A 17,582-nucleotide genomic window follows, 5' to 3' on the forward strand; every position below is an offset into this window, starting at 1 on the left:
TGTTGCACTAATTTCTAGGTAGCAAAGATAGGCAAATCCCATTTGAGTTTCTGTACTGTCCAGTGGCTGTGTATTGTAGTAAACAAAGACCATGAAAACAATGATGTAGTTTTTTCCAAGATCATTGAAGGGATGTGATTAATTGTAGGAACTACAGGTCTGAGAAATGTGAACTTTTGTTCCTACACAGCCATAAATAGCTTAAAAGAATGAATTAAGGGGTAATGCATGCTGCATGTGTTAAGTTTTGCATCCAGACCACCCATGGAGAACTCTTTGGATTTCAGGTGCTAGCTAGCTTCGGTCTTCCCTCATGGAGGGTGAGTTTTTGGTAAAAAGGGAAAAAATAATGGTTCTGGAATGTCCATGGAATATTCCACGTGTAGTTTAGGGAAAGACCATGAACAGGGAAGAAAAAAAATCAATCCTGTATTAATGTATTATAAATCTTACTCTTCTGAAGCCTTTGTTTAACAAGATCTTGGGGTTTTTCCTTTAGTTTTTAATTTTCTGATTGTATATGCAAAATTACATTTTAATGTATGTTTGCTTCACAGATTCTTTTGATGGGATCCACTGTTCCACTCTGCTCAGCTCAGTGGGAAAGGATGTTTAATACTTCCCGTATCCCGGGAGAGGAGTCAGGTAAGCAAGGCTGGCCAAGGAGAATAAGCATCTTGGTGGAGTTCAGGGCTTGGTGTCTTTTCTACTAAAAATCTGATTTTCCAGATAAAGATCTGACTCTGGCACAAATGTACATCAATACTGTGTTCCAAGACTGAGGTTGTAATGGATTGCTGTAGAGTTCCTAGATGTTTCTCATTTGAGGGAGATTTTGAAGCTTTTTTAGTGGTTTTTCTCCTTTACTTAAATTAAAAAACCAACTTCAAGATAATATTGTCTGTCCCATTTTTGAATTTATAAATAATCTTTACTTTTATTTTTCCAAGATCAAGATGATTTTTGAGGTCTTAATTTTAAAAGTGACATTTTTTTTGTTGCCTTTTCTTGTTTTTCCTAAGTTTTGTCACTGTAAGTGGAGTCAGATTGGATCTAGAAGATCTTACCATTTGTAATCAGCAGGTGGAAGAAAATTGCTATTCATTTCCTTCTTCTTTGAGAGCTTCACAGCCAATTTTAGTGGAGTCTTGTGCTGGTGTGTTTTTCTACAAAAGCTGAAGCTCTGCCTAGGCTTCTCTGAGCATGTCATATGATGAAGAGCCTCTTAGAACTGCTTTCACCTGTTTACCCCACAGTGCATCATTGTGGCAGCATCACAAGGAAACACGAGCAGGAGTTATTGTTCAGGGGCCTCCGTTGGGAATGCACGAACGGGCTGCCACTTGGAGACAGGATGGGGGTTTTTTTGCTTTCTGTGAGGCAAACATTCTAATGTTTCGACCTTGTTACTCCCACTCAACTACAGAATTCTAAACAAAGAGTTTCTAGACAGATACAGGGATCTGCCCACTCTTCCCTGCTGGAGGCTGACTTTTGCTGTAAGAGGTTGGATAAGGGGGAGAAGTGGCACCGGATAAAGCAGTAGGTGCATGTGGCAGATAAGGACTTTGCTTGCAGTTCTGCTGCTGGCCTTTCCTAGATTGTTGAGGAATTTTTTTTCAAGCTATGCCTCAGACAGCTTTATCTGCAAACTGAAGGAAAGGACATCCTGGTGTCATTACTCCCTGTCATAACCAGTAGCTTCAACAGACGAGCAGGTTTCTAAATCTCTCTTGGACAACTTTAGTCTAGGAGCTACTATTATTTAGAATACTGCAATGCTTCAAGGACTGAGAGTGCAACCCTTGCCCCTTCCCTGTTGTCAATAAAATAAAAGTGGTTTTTCTCCTTTACTTAAATTAAATTAGTGGTTTTAAGTGGTTTTATACCTTTAATAAGGTATAAACAGTTTGCATTCAGCATTGGTTTTCTTTCAGTCTAAAATGAGTTTCGCACAGAAGTGTAGAAGTGGCTCATTCTAACTAGCACCTGATTCAAATCCATCCTGTAGATCTTAGTGGTTCTCCTCAGTTTCTCCTCTTTAAAGTCTTTCAAATTAAACTACAGTCAATATAATAATTACTATATTTTTCTCCTAGGCTTTTCACATTTCCTATAACACTTTTTCCATTTTGCTTTGTTTCTGTTTTTCCTGAAGGAAAAACAAGTGTGTAATTCTGTATATGTCTAAGTGAGTTCCAAAAACATTTTTCACATGTTCTCATGAGCAGCTTGACTCCTTGTCTCCTGATTTCAATTACTTTATGTATATTACAGTTCCTAAAGAAAAAAAAAAGGAAAACAATTGTTTTCCTATTAATTGGTGATAAAATCTTAATAAACATTGTATCCTGTCACTTGAGCAGTTGTTAAATAGTCGTGATTTTTGGCATAACATGCTATGGAGTGAACAACTTCACCTGTGGTTTGATACAATGTCTTCATGACTAAATTTAGGCTTATACCAGTTAGGCCAAGTAGATAGTAAAATGAGGGAAAAAATGTGGCCTAGTTTCCTGCTTCACATAACATTACACATTTTGGCCATGTACGGAATATTCACTCTGCATCTGCCAAGACAAATGTAAACAAAAGCTGATGGTATAAATTCTGAGTTTCTTAAGACTCTGCATGAGTTGTCTAGGACCTGAGTGCAAATGATTTAAAAATACCTTTCCTGATACTCATCTAGCATGTTCATTGCTGACTGCTTCACCAGGCTACACAACTAGTGCTCGTTTTTCAGATGCAGAAATATAGATTTAGTTTAAAAGTGGCCTGCAGTGTGGAAACTGGTGATGCTATATATGGAAATGATTGTCAGATCTGGGTATTTGACTGTTTCATGCGGGCATCTTTGTGATGAAATACCATGGAGTGCTGAAATAACTTGTTGTGCATGCAGTAGGCATCTGATGTTATTTAGTGCATTAGTGTTTTGAGACTTCAGCTTTGTGTTCACCTAAGTGATTGCAATTCTAGATACTCTCCAGCACGTGAAAGACAGCAAACACATTGTTGTGTACCACAAGGGCCGTTACTTCAAAGTGTGGCTGTACCATGATGGCAGGTTGTTGAGACCCCGAGAAATTGAACAGCAAATACAGAGAATTCTTGAGGATGGTTCAGAACCTCATCCAGGTGAAGAGAAACTTGCAGCTCTTACTGCAGGAGATAGGTATGGTGGTTATTTTTTAAATAAGTTTAGTATTTAGAAATCATTGCATAATGTAATCACTGAATATTGGCTTTAGAATTTTTAAATAGTCTGCAATCATTTGTTTATACCTTGGTCACTGATTTTGTATATTGATGATGTGTAGCACTGCTTCAGTCACTTGTAATTGTGTGGAGTTAAAAAAATTTTGCAGTGGCAATCCTATATGTGCATTATTATTTTTACTTCTTCCTTATAATAGACACCTTCTGTTCTTTAGTTTTAAGTGAGGATGATCTATGCTGCAGGTATTGCATGTGCAGAAAGGTTGAATTTCTGAGGATGAAGTTTTGCATGTGTGTGATGATGAGTTGAATTGGTTCCTAGGATTCCACTGTACAAGTATTGTCAGAGCCTTTCACAGCTCTCATAGTTTAAATGCAAAGAAAGCAGTTGTGTCAAATTCCACAGAAGTAGGAGGAACGGCTCATAGTGATTTTAAAGGTAATCAAACATTGACAAATTTATGTAATCTGGCTATAAACCAATTTTCTTTTTACAGAGTACCATGGGCTAAGGCTCGTCAGGCTTATTTTAGCCGTGGAAAGAACAAGCAGTCCTTGGATGCTGTTGAGAAAGCAGCATTTTTTGTGACCCTGGATGACATGGAGCAGGGGTACAGGAAGGAGGACCCAGTGAGGTCACTGGATGCATACGCCAAGTCATTGATACACGGCAAATGTTATGACAGGTGCAGTATTGACACTGTGGAAAATGCCTTCCTTTGCTCTAGAATTTGGCAATTACACATGAATTAATGATCACTTTTGAGTTGATAGATTCCATAGCATCACAGAAGGGTTTGGGTTGGTAGGGACCTTCATCTAGTTCCAACCCCCTTTGCAACAGGAAGGGACAACTTTCACTACATCAGATTTCTCAAAGCCCAGTACAACCTGACCTCGGACATTTGCAATGGCAAGGCATCCACAGCTTCTCTGGACAGTCTGTTCCAGTTTCTCACCAGCCCACTGTAAGAAATATTTCTCCATTATAACACATCTAAATTTACCCTCTTTGAATTTATATCTCTTGCCCCCTATCCTGTCACTATGAGCTATGATAAAAAGTCTTTCTCAGCTTTTCTTATAAGCTCTCTTTATGTATTGAAGGGCTGTGAGAGGGGTTTTCCAGACTGAACAGCAAGCCTCTCTCACCCTTTATTCATGGGAGAAGTATTCCAGCACTCCTCTTTTCATTACTTTCCTCTCACCCAGCTTAACAGTTCCATGTCCTTCTTGTGCTGAGAACTCCAGAGTTAGACACAGCTCTCTACAGGGGATCTCACCAGAGACCAAGAGGCAGAATCCCCTGCCTCACCCTTCTGGCCATGCTGATTGTTAGGCAGCCCAAGACATGATTTGCTTTCTGGGCTGCAATTGCATGCTGCCAGCTCATTATGGACTTTTCATCCCCAGGTCCTTCTCTGCAGAGCTGCCAAATCCACCATCCATCAGTCTGTTGAACTGGGCATTGTCTTGATCCAGGTGCAGGGCCTTGTACTTAGCCTTTTTGAACTTCACAGGGTTCAAACTTCTGTCTATTTATTTAAATGTTCTTATATAAAAAAGGACAAGTTCTAGTGCATTTGAATGTAAATTTTTAAGAGACAGGAAGTTACAATACAAAAATGTTTTTGAAATGTACAAAACCATAAAGAAATCTTGATTTCTTTTGTAGGTGGTTTGATAAAACCTTCACTCTTATAATATTCAAAAATGGCAGAATGGGTCTGAATGCAGAGCACTCCTGGGCAGATGCTCCCATTGTTGGACACCTGTGGGAGGTAGGTGCTTGGCACAAAGAGCTGATGCAGAAGATAATGTGGCAGGGGCTTGAAGCAGCCCTGAAGGTCAGCAGTGACTTTCAGTCCCTTGCATTCATGATGAGTGACCTGGGGCCCGTTCTACAGCAACTGTAGAATTTGAAAAAGACCCCAAACCCTTGCTTAAGAAGCTGCTATTTTTTGAAGAACAGCATTTCAGTGAGCTTAGATGTCTTCACAGAAAAGTGATACAGCTCCCCAGCTACCTTTTCTTTAATGTTTTAAATCCACAGATTATTGCCTCTTTGATATGGCATTGTATTTTTTGTATGTACATCCTCCTAAAGCTCTTAAGTTTTCTTGTGCTATAATATTCCCATAAATTAAATTCTTTTAAAATTTAAAAAATTATCCACAGTTTAACTTCTTATCTAAGTATTGTTTGCTAAGATGCAGACATATGCTGTTGACATTATCTCTTGTATTTATTTGCAATAAATGCAATAAATTCCTTTTGCTTTGCATTTATCATATACTCTAGTTTAATTCTTGAAATCCTATTTGATTTTTTCCTTTTTTTTCATTTTGAAGCTTAAACCTACAAACAGTTACGTGACTCAAATCAATTATAAAACTATTTCAAAAATGTTATTTAATTTTGATTTTGTATGTATTTGTGCAAATGGGTCTTGAGTCTAACTGGTCCCCCAAGTAATTTCTGAGTTTTGAGATAGAAGCGTTTCCATGTGTATAAGAACAAAAAAAAAGCCTCATTGCATTCTCTAGCCAGGGAAGAAAGAAGGCCAGACTGATTTGAGAGTAACATCATAATGCAGTGTAGACTATCTCCATGAAAGAGGGATACTTTTTTTGCTTTTAATGAATGATATTACATGTCTGATTCATATATCTGTAATTAATATTAGTTGATACATTTTCTGCTAAGAATTAAGATTACTGAAACAAGATTTCACTTTCTAGAAAGTTGTTTGTTGTTAGCTCTTTACAGATTGTCTATTTTTAGAATTGAATGGATTTAGCTTTATTTCATAGCTGTCATGTTCTGACCAGTAAGTGAAATGCAAAAATGAAGAGAAAATGAAATTAAAACAAGAGATTAGAAATAAATCATTGACAATCATCAAGCTTTTTCTTTCCATATTGAGCAGATTCAAATCTTTTGGTAGCTCCTTGTGTTCGTATGTGGATTTGTTGTTTCTTGATTTATTTTTTTTAACATTGAGGATGCTTGATATCTTATAAGACAGGGCCTTTTATGTCTGTTCAAGTTGTGTTGTTTATCTTGGAAACATGATTCTTTCCCACCCAGGGGCTCTAGTGCACATGTAAAATAAACTGCAATTTTGAAAGGGATACAAATCTTAAAAATAGAGTTTTTGCAGGATCTGCACTTACTCTGAAATAAATTACTCCTTGATGAATAAGTTTTGACAAATAACAAACTTGAAGAAATTCTCTAGAATCTAAATTGAACAAAGATGGTGAAGTCAGAGTTCAGTTTTTTGCTTCTCCTTAGATTGAGGTGGGTTTTGAATTAAAAAGGTTTTTATTAAATCAGTAGCATCTAAAAAAATGCACCAGGGTAATTGAATAAGTGTTTGGTGCACATCTGGTGTTCTTCTTGTAAAACTGGGGGCTTCACTTGCAGTTGTTTTCAGTATTTGGAAATGGATTGTATATTTTATTTTGCTGTGTAGTGAAAATAGATTATATTGCTTTCACAATGAAATCCTAATTCCACAGCAGTAAGTAATGTGTTGGAATTCTGAAGAAGTATCATTCTTTGCAGAATGTGATGGCAACTGAGTATCTTGAACTGGGCTATTCAGTAGACGGACATTGCAGAGGAGATCCCAATCCCAATATTCCCATTCCTACCAAACTGCAATGGGAAATTCCAGAAGAAGTAAGTGCAGAAGATTTAGTGGTATGAGGAAGAAACATCTCTTTTCCCCAGTGGTCAATGGGGAAAATTAATTGTATTGATTATTGATAACCCTATAGAAATTATTGATAACCCTATAAATCAGCTCTAAATTCCTTTGAGTCTCGTAGGCTGTGTACTTCATGTGTAGCCATTACTCAGTTTGCTTAGAAAATCAGGGGGTTTTGATATCAATCTTTAAAGATTCTGCCTGGGAAATGCCAACATTTTACTAGAAGCCTTCTTGGTTGGCAGTACATCAAAAAGAAGTGGCCACCTATTTTAAATAGTGACTGTATTAAAATAAATATTTACTTTCTGAGGTTTCATTACTGTTGTCACAACAAATACTCTTCTCTGATAGTTCCTTTAGAATAGCTGTCTTTTTTTTTGTGCTCATAGTTCATCTAATAAGATTTGATTTTTCTAAGTTGTTTTTTTTGCCTGAGTTTCTATAAAAACTGCCACCACCTATTTGGATTTTAATTTTTAATAAAAAGCTAATGGTTGGTGATTTATTTAATTAAGCTTGTATGGGAGCTTGGAAGCCACACTACTAATGCTATTGTGTAACTGTAGGCCATTCTTTTCTGTTATTTTGATCTGAACAGTTTTAATGCTAGTGGATTTTATGAGTTATTTTTGGATGTCTACTGGCTTAAAACATTTTTATTAGCTTTTTGAATTTTAACTTTCTAGCAAAGATAGCTTCCTTTCTTTCTCTAAAGGGAAATTATTTAGGTAAGGATGTTCCTGTCATGCATAAAGGCAAGCATTTCCTGTTTAACAGTTAAAAATACTTGTATTTTTCCAGTAGTTCTCTCAAATACCATGAATGCATGTTTGTATACATACAGGTGTTTGTTTCTTTGTTTATTTAAGTGCCAAGAAGTGATTGAGAAGTCTCTGAGCACTGCCGTAGCTCTAGCAGATGATGTGGACTTCTGTTCATTTTGTTTTGATACTTTTGGGAAAGGACTGATAAAGAAAGTGAAAACCAGCCCCGATGCCTTTGTGCAGCTTGCCCTGCAGCTCGCTCACTACCGGGTAAGAGCAGGCTCTTTCTGCCTTACAGAACCCCCTTAGGCTGTGGTTGTAACATGTCTGTGACTGAAATATGTGTGGGGTCATCTTGCACCGCCTGTGCAAGGTTGTTAAAGATATTCAGTGCAAATTGATACGAGCCCTAAGCAGATTACTAGCTGGAAATCAGTTCTACAATCGTTCACGTATTGATGTAAACTTAAATATCGAGTTTAATTTGTGGAGTGATTCATAGCCTGTGTGCTTAGCTTGTACTGTTGGTTGAGAAAGAGGGGCCAAGTCTGTCTAAACCTTTAAGTTCTTATTTTTCCCTTTTCCAAGGATATGGGGAAGTTTTGTTTGACGTACGAAGCGTCCATGACGCGCCTGTTCCGGGAGGGCAGGACTGAAACGGTTCGTTCGTGCACGGTTGAGTCCTGTCGTTTTGTCCAGGCCATGGAAGACCCCACTGAAAGTGTGAGTTCATGGTGTTGGTGCCCTGTACAGCTGGGAGAGGGGGTTTGGGTTGGGTGTTAAGGATAAATTCTTTGCTGTGATCGTGGTGAGGCTCTGGGACAGGTTGCCCAGAGAAGCTGCGGGTGCCCCGCTCCTGGCAGTGCTCAAGGCCAGGCTGGATGGAGCTCTGAGCAGCCTGGGCTAGTGGAACATGTCCCTGCCCATGGCAGGGAGGTTGGAATGAGATGATCTTAAAGGTCCCTTCCAATCCAGCCAGCCTATGATTCTGTGATAATTCATAAGGCACGTGAGTTACTACTAGACAACCATGTAAGTCCCCAAATAGTTTTTAAGCATTTAGAGTGATATGGTTTGTTTTGGAAGGAAGAGCTGCTTAAGGTAATTGTCCATGTTTTCTGTCAATAAAGCAGAAATTCTGGGTCATACCAAAAAAGAATGCAGAGCTTAACCAAATATACCCTTATTTACCTGCTTCCAAACTCCAGGAAACTGTGATTACATGTGAAATTTTTGTTACTTGTAAAACTCAAACATAGATTTATAGAACAGCTGATCTCACACCAGCTAAGCTTTCCTTTCTGACAGGGAAGCAAGAATAATTCACAGGAAGGAAGTGGTTGCTCTTATATGTTGATTTTGATGACCAGCATTTATGGACCTCTGTACCTTCAGTGTTGGCAGTTTGCCTTCTCAAATAGCTCTGGCAGTTTGTTTTAAGTCACGTTGAGATTTGCTCTCTATAACTCTTTAAGACCAGTATCTATAGAAACTATAAATAATGCAGTAAACTTGAGTTGTAATCATGTTTAATTGTAGGGTTGTGGGGTTAGATAACACTTAAAATACAAATTAGTTTTCATTATGCAGTTTACAGCAGGTAACAGCAGACACTTGCTAATACCTGAAATTAAATACATGATGTTGAAAAGCCAGGGGATACCATTTGAGGTCATTTGTCTTGTGCTTGACCTTGAAGTGCTCAGGGCTTGAGAGTCATTGCTGTAACTTAGCTTCTGCACCTTCATCCTTAATGCAGTTCACTTAATTGAGTTTTCTTAACCTTTTGCAATTTGTTAGAGAGAAAATACGCTGAAGTTGTTCCGGCAGGCAGCTGACAAGCACCAGCACTTGTATCGCCTTGCCATGACGGGGGCTGGCATTGACCGCCACCTCTTCTGCCTGTACGTCGTGTCCAAGTACCTCGCTGTGGATTCTCCTTTCCTCAAGGAAGTAGGTGACTTTTATTGGCAGCTCTTCGTTACTGTCATTAGTCCTTTGATGGGTTTTGTGCTATCTGCTCAGGAGACTTGTGCAGCTCTGGTTTCCCTAAGAAAAAAAGGTAAAATTGCAGGTAGTGCTGTTCAACATCTGCTGATAAATTGTTGAGTTAGTTTCATTTTCCTGTATGTATCCATTTGTTGATAGTCCTAGAAGAATGCTTTCAGTGAGCTTTTTAGCATAATACATGTTACTTAGAATTGCAGGAAATACATACTCAACACTGAAAAAAAATTTTTTGCTTTGTGTATTTTTAAGGGAGAACAGCAGACTTGTGTGTTTTCTCTTGAGAATTTTCTTGTGAAACTGACAAATTCAATTCCTTTTAAGTTGCTAAGAGTTAAAGGAGCTGTATATGGCATTAATGTCATTGTATATTACTCTGACAAATTATTAATTAAACTGGATTTTAAGGTTGGATTTTATAAAAGTAATTACACTGCACTTGTTTGTTTTTCTGGTTAATAAAAAATGTGCTCCACCTTGCCTCAAAATTAAGCTACTCACATTTGTCTGCTTGCTCGCCTAAATGTGCCTAAGTAAAGAATAAAACAACTTTCTACGGCTTCCACAAACTTTCAAGATGTGTTGTTAGAGATTTTACAAGCTTCTATCTTGATGTAGGATCTTCCTGTGATTTGAATATGACTAATAATGGCCTTGTTAAAACAAGACCTTTTGTGTGTAAGTTACAAGGCTGTAGACCAGGTAATCTTGTTTGAACTAGCATTTCTATTGAAGTTCTATTTTATTCTCTTTGAGGAACTGACATCACTTCCTCATATGATAATGGTTTCCATATCAGGACAAGTTTAACTGTTTTGTTTAAGCTTCTTAGTTTTTCATTCCATTGAAATGGGAGTTATCCTTAACACTGCTCTATAATGTGTTTTCTAACAGTCAATATTACACTTGTTATAACACTTGCTATCCTGACTAGTTTTTTGAGAAAGTTGCATGTTCTTAAACAGTGCTTTCTATTTGTTTGAAAGATATCTCTTTCATATCTAATACAGGTTTTGTCAGAACCTTGGAGGCTGTCAACGAGTCAGACACCCCAGCAGCACATTGATCTGCAGAAGAACCCGGAGATGATGTCCTGTGGTGGAGGGTTTGGACCGGTATGTTTCCTGAATACAAGTACCTACTGAAAAAGAGTTTTACATTCAAGGCACCAGACAAAAAATTTCAGATCTGTAATTCCTCAGTGTTGCATATCAAAGGTGCAGCCCATGCTTTTAAATGCATGTACTTAATACTTTCCCATGATGTGGCTGTGCTCAGGAAAATCTGCATCACCCTTGTCTGGTGTCCCACTAAAAAGGATTATTCTTAAAGAAATGCACAACTATGAAATGTGGTACTGGGCTCCATGGCAAAGAGATCTTACTAAGATGGGGCTCTTATCACATTGCCTGTGCCCAGATCTTCTGTACATCAGGCTGTTATTACAGTGACAAATGCCTTTGTATTTAAACTAGATTTTAAGGTTGGGATTTGTAGAAGTACTTATACTTCGCTTGTTCTTATATTTCCTGCTTGATGAATAAATGTGTTCATACATTCCTCCAGATTAAGCTGCTCACACTGTTCTGCTTGCCCTCCTAAGTGTGAGTAATGGCCAAGTCAAGAATACAGCCATGTTCTGGGGCTTCTGTGGACTTTCAAGAAACCAGTGTATCGTTAGAGACTGGAGAAGCTGCTTACTTGCTGTGATATTTTATTGGTATTTGAGCTTGGCCACTGAGGAGAATATTGGTGTCAACAAGAGCTCTTAAGCAGCCTTTATGGGGCTATTATAATTGATTAATCTGTTTTCAAAAAGCATTTCTATTGAAGGAACAATGAGAGGTATCACAGGACTGCTCTTTGCCCCACAGAAATTAGGGTGACAAATCCGGTGTATTTTGGCTGGTTTGTCAAGCTGGAAGATGGGGAATGGGAGGTGGGGTGTGTTAAATTGTTGATGTTAATTTACTCATGTTTCTGATGCAGCTTTCAGTAGGTTTTGAAGTTGGAATTAATTTGACTTGCAGTATCCAGGAGGCCTAGCTATGGCTCATTCTTGAGAAACTGACTTCCTCAAGCCATTTTAAAGTCAATATTCTGAATGCCCAAATGGGTTTTGGCTGCAGGAATTTCTAACACTGTTTTCCTTTTGTTTTTGTTTACAAAAACTGTGCTTTGGTTTGCTGAATTAGCCCAGAGATTCAGTACATCATCTTTCCATGCATGTGATTTTTGATGGTTTTAAAGGGTTTTTTAAGCATTCAGTAGAGTTTATCTCTGTAGCATTAACAGTGAGAAGAGTGAGAAGACTGTCAGACTGCAAGGACGTGGAGGGTTTTGATCCTTTGAGTTAGGAAAGACATGAAGAGGGGTGACATCAGGATAATCTGTGTTTACCAGGCATAGTTGGAATATAACATCAGACTGAAACTTGGCACAGTTAATGCTACTAATGTTGAAATTGGACCAGACCTCTGCTCGTGATACAGGTGTTCAGAATTGCATGTTTGCTGTAGAGTCAGAAGAAAACTTGCATTTGGCAAGTTTTCAGAATACACTCTGTTTGTTTACATCTCCAGAATGACCCCAGGAGCCTGATTGTTTAGGTATGCAACTGAACTAATTTATTGCTTGCTGCTTAAGCACTGAAGCTCTGTAGCTGCTTAGGACCAGGACTTTCTATTGCCCATTTCCAAAAAATACCTGAATAAGTATTTTATTTCAAACTACTAAAGCTGGGAAATATTACAGATAAATATTCAAAAAGTGGTTATTCCATGCACTTCAGATGAGACTAGAACTATTCCTTAAGTGGAGCCAATCTTCAGCAATCATGCATTAAATATAGAAGTTGAAATTTTACTTGAGGAAATTGCAACTGATTTTAAAAACTGTAACAACTTCTTAACTGTACATATGCTGATAGAGAATGAAGGAGAAAGAAAAAGTTTAGAAGGTGTTTTTCTCTTCTTTCTTCCCGTAGGTGGCTGATGATGGTTATGGTGTTTCTTACATTATCTTGGGTGAAAATTTCATCCATTTCCATGTCTCCAGCAAAATATCTTGTTCTGAGACAGTAAGTGTCAGTCCTTTCCTATGGTTTAATAAATCTCTCCTGCTGTGTGCTTATAGAACTGTTCTAGTCATTGTCTAAAATATAAATAATGTGCTTTTTCTTTCTCAGTGTAAGCTGCTTTGTTGGAGTTTTTTGTCTCCAGCTGTATAAATTTAATAGTCTCATGAAGCAAGGATACCATATTCTATTTCACTTATGCTTTCCAGCATAAAGAAAACACGTGGCCCAGGATCATCTTTACACATGTGTAGTTCCCTGCAACTGATGTGAAATGATCCCATGTGTCCCCTAAAGAGAAAGATGGGCATATCTTGGTTTTTCTTATTACAGTTCTGGTTTCTCTCAGGCTGCAGCTGTAAAGACAGGATAAAATGGATAATGTCTATTTAAGCCTTCCTGGTTTAAATAATGCTGAATGAAACTGACCCATAAATTATAAACTGTGCTTAAGAAACAGACCTAATCAAAAATTTATTAAAATAACACCCATTATGAGAGGATAGCAGGTGTCACTTGTTGAATATGCTGCTGTTGTGGAGGACTGCTTTTGAGTTCAATTCATCCTTCCCCTTTATATTTTTATGGCCTTACTAAATGTGCTGAGTTCATTTAGGGTTACATAGCTGACCTAGTTTTCCTCTTTTGACCTTAACTTGTCCAGGAGATCATAGTGCTTCTGGTTAATCATTAAAGATTAGGAAATACAACTTTGGTTTTTTTCATAGTTGAAATTGTTCTTCAGATGCCTGTTAGCTTGTCCTTTAAATTTCACTCTGTTCTTTTTGCTTATCAATCAAGTCAAAGGTCCATACAGAAAAGGCAGACATTTTGTGTGTGTGGCCTTGATATTAGTGGGGTCATTGTAGCAGATTCTGTAATGTAGCTAATAATTTACATTTGTAATCTTAATTTCTTTCATGTACCATTCATCTAATGCTTAGAACAAACAGAACAAGTTCCTGTTTTGTTTACACTTAGAAAGTTGTCATTTTCATTTCAGTTCTTTTTTCAATAGCAAATGATTCAGCATTTGTGATAGTAACTCAAATAATAATTTTTCTGCTCTTTCAGTGCTTCTTGGTCATTAGTCATCCACTCACTGAACACTCCTTTGTTTTCTGAAAATGAGCTTGTGCAAAATCTTGTAGGAAAAGCAATATCAAAACCCAGAAATTTTAAAGTAGCAGAAAGCTGTGCATGCATCTAATTTCAAGAGGATATGATGTAGGAAAGTAAATGCATAAGGAGGAACTCATTGGTCACTCCTAGCACAAACCTGGATTCATCTGTATAGCATTAAAAGTGCTGTTAACAAAATCCCCATTGTATGGTAAAATAGATGCCTGAATTCCAGAAGCTCCAAAACTACAAAATATTAGAAAGTTTCTTCTTTTGCCTGTTGATGGACAGTACAAGTATTTGATTTTGGGTTTTGCTTGTGTGTTTTTAAAGGATTCTCATCGCTTTGGAAAGAACATTGAGAAAGCAATGGTTGACATCATGGGTTTATTTAACCTCAGTAAAAACTGCACTAAGTGATCTGCTTCCTTGATGCCCAGCAATCTCCTCTTGGTGGGATGAGAACTCCGCTGCACAGAGAGCAAGAGCAAGGTTTGTTGAAGAGTAGCTGGAGAAGAAACTGAGTCAGCACCTTCTTGATCACCTATTAAAACCTTAGCAGTATATTAAATGTGTCTTTTTTGTTGTGGTTTGTTTTGGGGGGGGTTTTGTCAGTAGTATGGAAGAGCTTATTTCGACAAAAGATGACTTCTAAAATCATCTGTGTTTCTAGGGAGGAAGCATGGGATCATTGCATGAAGTCATGTATATTCTAACTTCTGCAGTTTTCTCTTTATTCCTATACACTTTCTCTTTTTTTTTTTTTTTTTTTTTTTGCTTTAAATCAGTTTGCTTGTTTCCAGAATCAAAGGGATAAAACACACCAACTTAAATACTAGAAAAAGTTAGATTTGCTATGTATTAATAGCAGAATGTTCTTCAATGTATCTGCTGCTTTATGTAAATGAGTGACAAAACTTGTGGCCATTTGCCTTCCTTGGTTTCTTTTTAGAGGTAAATTCTGTAAAACATACCAAAAAATCCCTGCTGTAACCCACCTTAACACACTAAGTTGTAGAAATGTTATGGTTTTTGAAAAGCAAAAAGAAAAAGAAAGAGACCCAGCCATTGGATAGTACAATGTGTCCCCTCATTAGCAGGTATCAAATTTTTCTTACTGCTTGCAAGCCTGCTTGTGACATTGATTTTATTTCTGTATAAATAAATGGACCTGTGTGCTTGTTCATGCAAGTGCCTTACAAAAACAAAGATCCTCAGCCCAGGAATAAGGCATATGCTGGGAGCTGTTTCAGTGGTGAGAGAGGGAAGGTTGTAGTAACGCAGATCTGCTTTTCAAATTACAAATTAGGATGAAGTGGCATAAGCAGATGTGAATATGTTGCCAAATGGTGCAGTCAGGTTTAAAATTCTAATGAAACGCTCCTGTCTTAAATAGCAAAGGTCAGCCCTTAGGAAGGGCAGGACTAAGGTTGTTTGGGACTAACAGATATTCATGTGTTTGTGTTGGTGAGTGGAACTGGTGGTCACTCGGGTTTCTGGGTCCTGGGAAATGTCACTGGAGTTGAATGCAGCCTGTTGGAAAGGGTGTGAAGCGAGGCTGCCCCTGGGGGTGATGGATTGCAGTTCACCTGGAAGGACCACTGCTGCCTTGCCAGCCACCTGCATGGGAAGGGCAAACTGCTAGAGCCATGGGAAACAGCTCCAGAGTGGGGAAATCATGGCCTTCTCAAGCCCTCCTGGGAGATGCTCCTGGTCAAGCAGTTTCTAAAGGATGCAGGCAGGGAGGGGAAGCTTTTCCACTCAGAAAGGAGCACGGTGTTTTTGAATGCAGAAACAAAAGGGCTGCTACCACATGGAGTAACTTTGGCATGATGCTTCTCTTCCCTGGGCTTTATAGGTGTGGTACCTTTTTTACACCCTGCAGTGCAGTAAAGTGTACTTGTTTATTGTTATTATTATTTTATAGAAGGTACATGATGGTTACTAATACGGTGAATGATGCTCCAGAGCTCTGCTGAGTTTAAAAGACCCTTGGGGTGGATATAAAACTTCTCATTGGACTTTGAATGTTTTCTGGCCAGTATTTCTAACTTTCTATGCCTCTTCATGCTTATTTTTACTCTGATCTAGCTATTTAAACACCTGTGTATGTATGCTTGGGGTGGGAACCCTCAAAAATCCAAGATGCATCCTTAAGTGACTGCATGCTTACATAAGTGTGGGAATCCTCACAGGAGCTGATCAAAGCCACTCGTTATTTGATTAGGGCACAGTGTGTGGGAAAGGACACTTGGAAATTGGCCTTACTGCATCTGGCAGGCCTGGCACTTATCAAGCTACTGCAACAATTTTATAGTGATCTATTTTTGGAGCTGCAGAAATAATGCACTGGGGGTTTTGGGGGTTGTTTTTGGTGTTGGCTTTTTTTTTTTTTTGTTTTAATCGACCACTGACCAGTCTGTGTTTAAATTAACATATTAGCTTTTAGGGTTTTCTTTAAAAAAGAAGGTTTAGATTTGACTCTCAGGTCTTAAGTGTTTCTAGTCTAATTGTAGTTAGTGCAGTTTTGCATTCTTGGAGAGTAAGTATGATTGGCACAGAAAGCTGTTTTTTATTGTAAATGTTTAAAATGTTTTGTGGTGTTAAATGTATCTTTTTAAATTTTGGAATAGATATAGTTCCTGAAGAGATAATATTTTATTTCTTTTCTTTAAAAAGTCAGCAGCATGTAAATAAAATATACCTTTTGGATGTAAATCTTAGAAATCCACAGTGAATGTAGGTTATTAATAAATAATTTAAATCTTGATGTTCAATATTGTGTACATACAGTAAAACTGCTTGGGGTTTTTTTGCTCAAAGCCATAGGAATGTAACTGAAATTACCTAGATTTGAATGAACCTTCTAGTACAGTGTATTTTATTGTAAAGTGAAATGTTCATATTCCAGTAAAACTGCTAATTTGATACTAAAACCTTGAATCATTGATTCTCAATTAATTATTTAGGAGATCAAACTTAGGGTTGAGGAGGTGGCTAAAAGCCAGGTTGGATGATAATAATTTTTCCTGTTTATGAAATGGCAGTGTGGAATTGGTGGAATATACCTTGAGTGAGCATTTTTCAAATTTATTATTTCAGCTGTTTCATGGCAGAAGTTGGGAAAGCATGGAGTCCATTTAGAGGGTACCATTGTTTGGGATTAATACTGTTCCCAGCTGAATATTCTTTTAAGGCTTGAGGCTTTTCAGGGACTAGGGAAGTGTGTGCCTGACCTTGAAAATCATGGTTCTAATTCAGCCTTTGTACCAATTGTTTTCTCATGTAAAATGTATTAATTAAAAGTAGCGGATTTTTTTTTTTATCTTGTTTAGTTACTTTACATCTGTTGTTGGTTATTTACATCCAACATTTTGTCTCTGTTTTCTACTTTCTTCTGTGACTTCAAAAAATGAAATAAAATTTTGCAATTACCACTCCTTAGAACAATGTTTAATATCTTTTGTGTCTTCTTCCCATCTCCCCTGCTGTAGTTGCTTGAAATTCAGGACTTGTGAAACCATTGCTGTTAAACCCAATTAGGAACAGTAGCAGTGAACTGTTCAGCTTATTTTAGCAGTGGTTTAAACATGTCTTCTAGTTAACAGGGAATGTGTTAATGGACAATTAAAACTACAAGGGATTAAATCTCCCAAAAGGAGCTGAACATGTG

At 37.7% G+C, this 17,582-nt stretch overlaps 1 protein-coding gene across 3 annotated transcripts in view; it reads left to right on the forward strand.

The window, feature by feature from the left end:
• Nucleotides 1-17,347, forward strand: part of CPT1A (carnitine palmitoyltransferase 1A) — a 38,518-nt gene extending 21,171 nt beyond the window's left edge. For all 3 annotated transcript variants that reach the window (XM_084208542.1, XM_084208543.1, XM_084208544.1), the window contains 11 exons: nucleotides 558-645; nucleotides 2,983-3,178; nucleotides 3,720-3,908; nucleotides 4,898-5,003; nucleotides 6,793-6,909; nucleotides 7,810-7,974; nucleotides 8,293-8,427; nucleotides 9,505-9,657; nucleotides 10,722-10,826; nucleotides 12,698-12,790; nucleotides 14,243-17,347. In XM_084208542.1, coding sequence (XP_084064668.1) covers nucleotides 558-645; nucleotides 2,983-3,178; nucleotides 3,720-3,908; nucleotides 4,898-5,003; nucleotides 6,793-6,909; nucleotides 7,810-7,974; nucleotides 8,293-8,427; nucleotides 9,505-9,657; nucleotides 10,722-10,826; nucleotides 12,698-12,790; nucleotides 14,243-14,329 — 1,434 coding nt within the window. In that variant the 3' untranslated portion in view covers nucleotides 14,330-17,347. The remainder of the gene's footprint in view (nucleotides 1-557; nucleotides 646-2,982; nucleotides 3,179-3,719; nucleotides 3,909-4,897; nucleotides 5,004-6,792; nucleotides 6,910-7,809; nucleotides 7,975-8,292; nucleotides 8,428-9,504; nucleotides 9,658-10,721; nucleotides 10,827-12,697; nucleotides 12,791-14,242) is intronic.
• The last annotated feature ends 235 nt before the right edge of the window (nucleotides 17,348-17,582 follow it).

This window comes from Fringilla coelebs (assembly GCF_963513975.1).
Source record: "Fringilla coelebs genome assembly, chromosome: 6".
Lineage (NCBI taxonomy): Eukaryota > Metazoa > Chordata > Aves > Passeriformes > Fringillidae > Fringilla > Fringilla coelebs.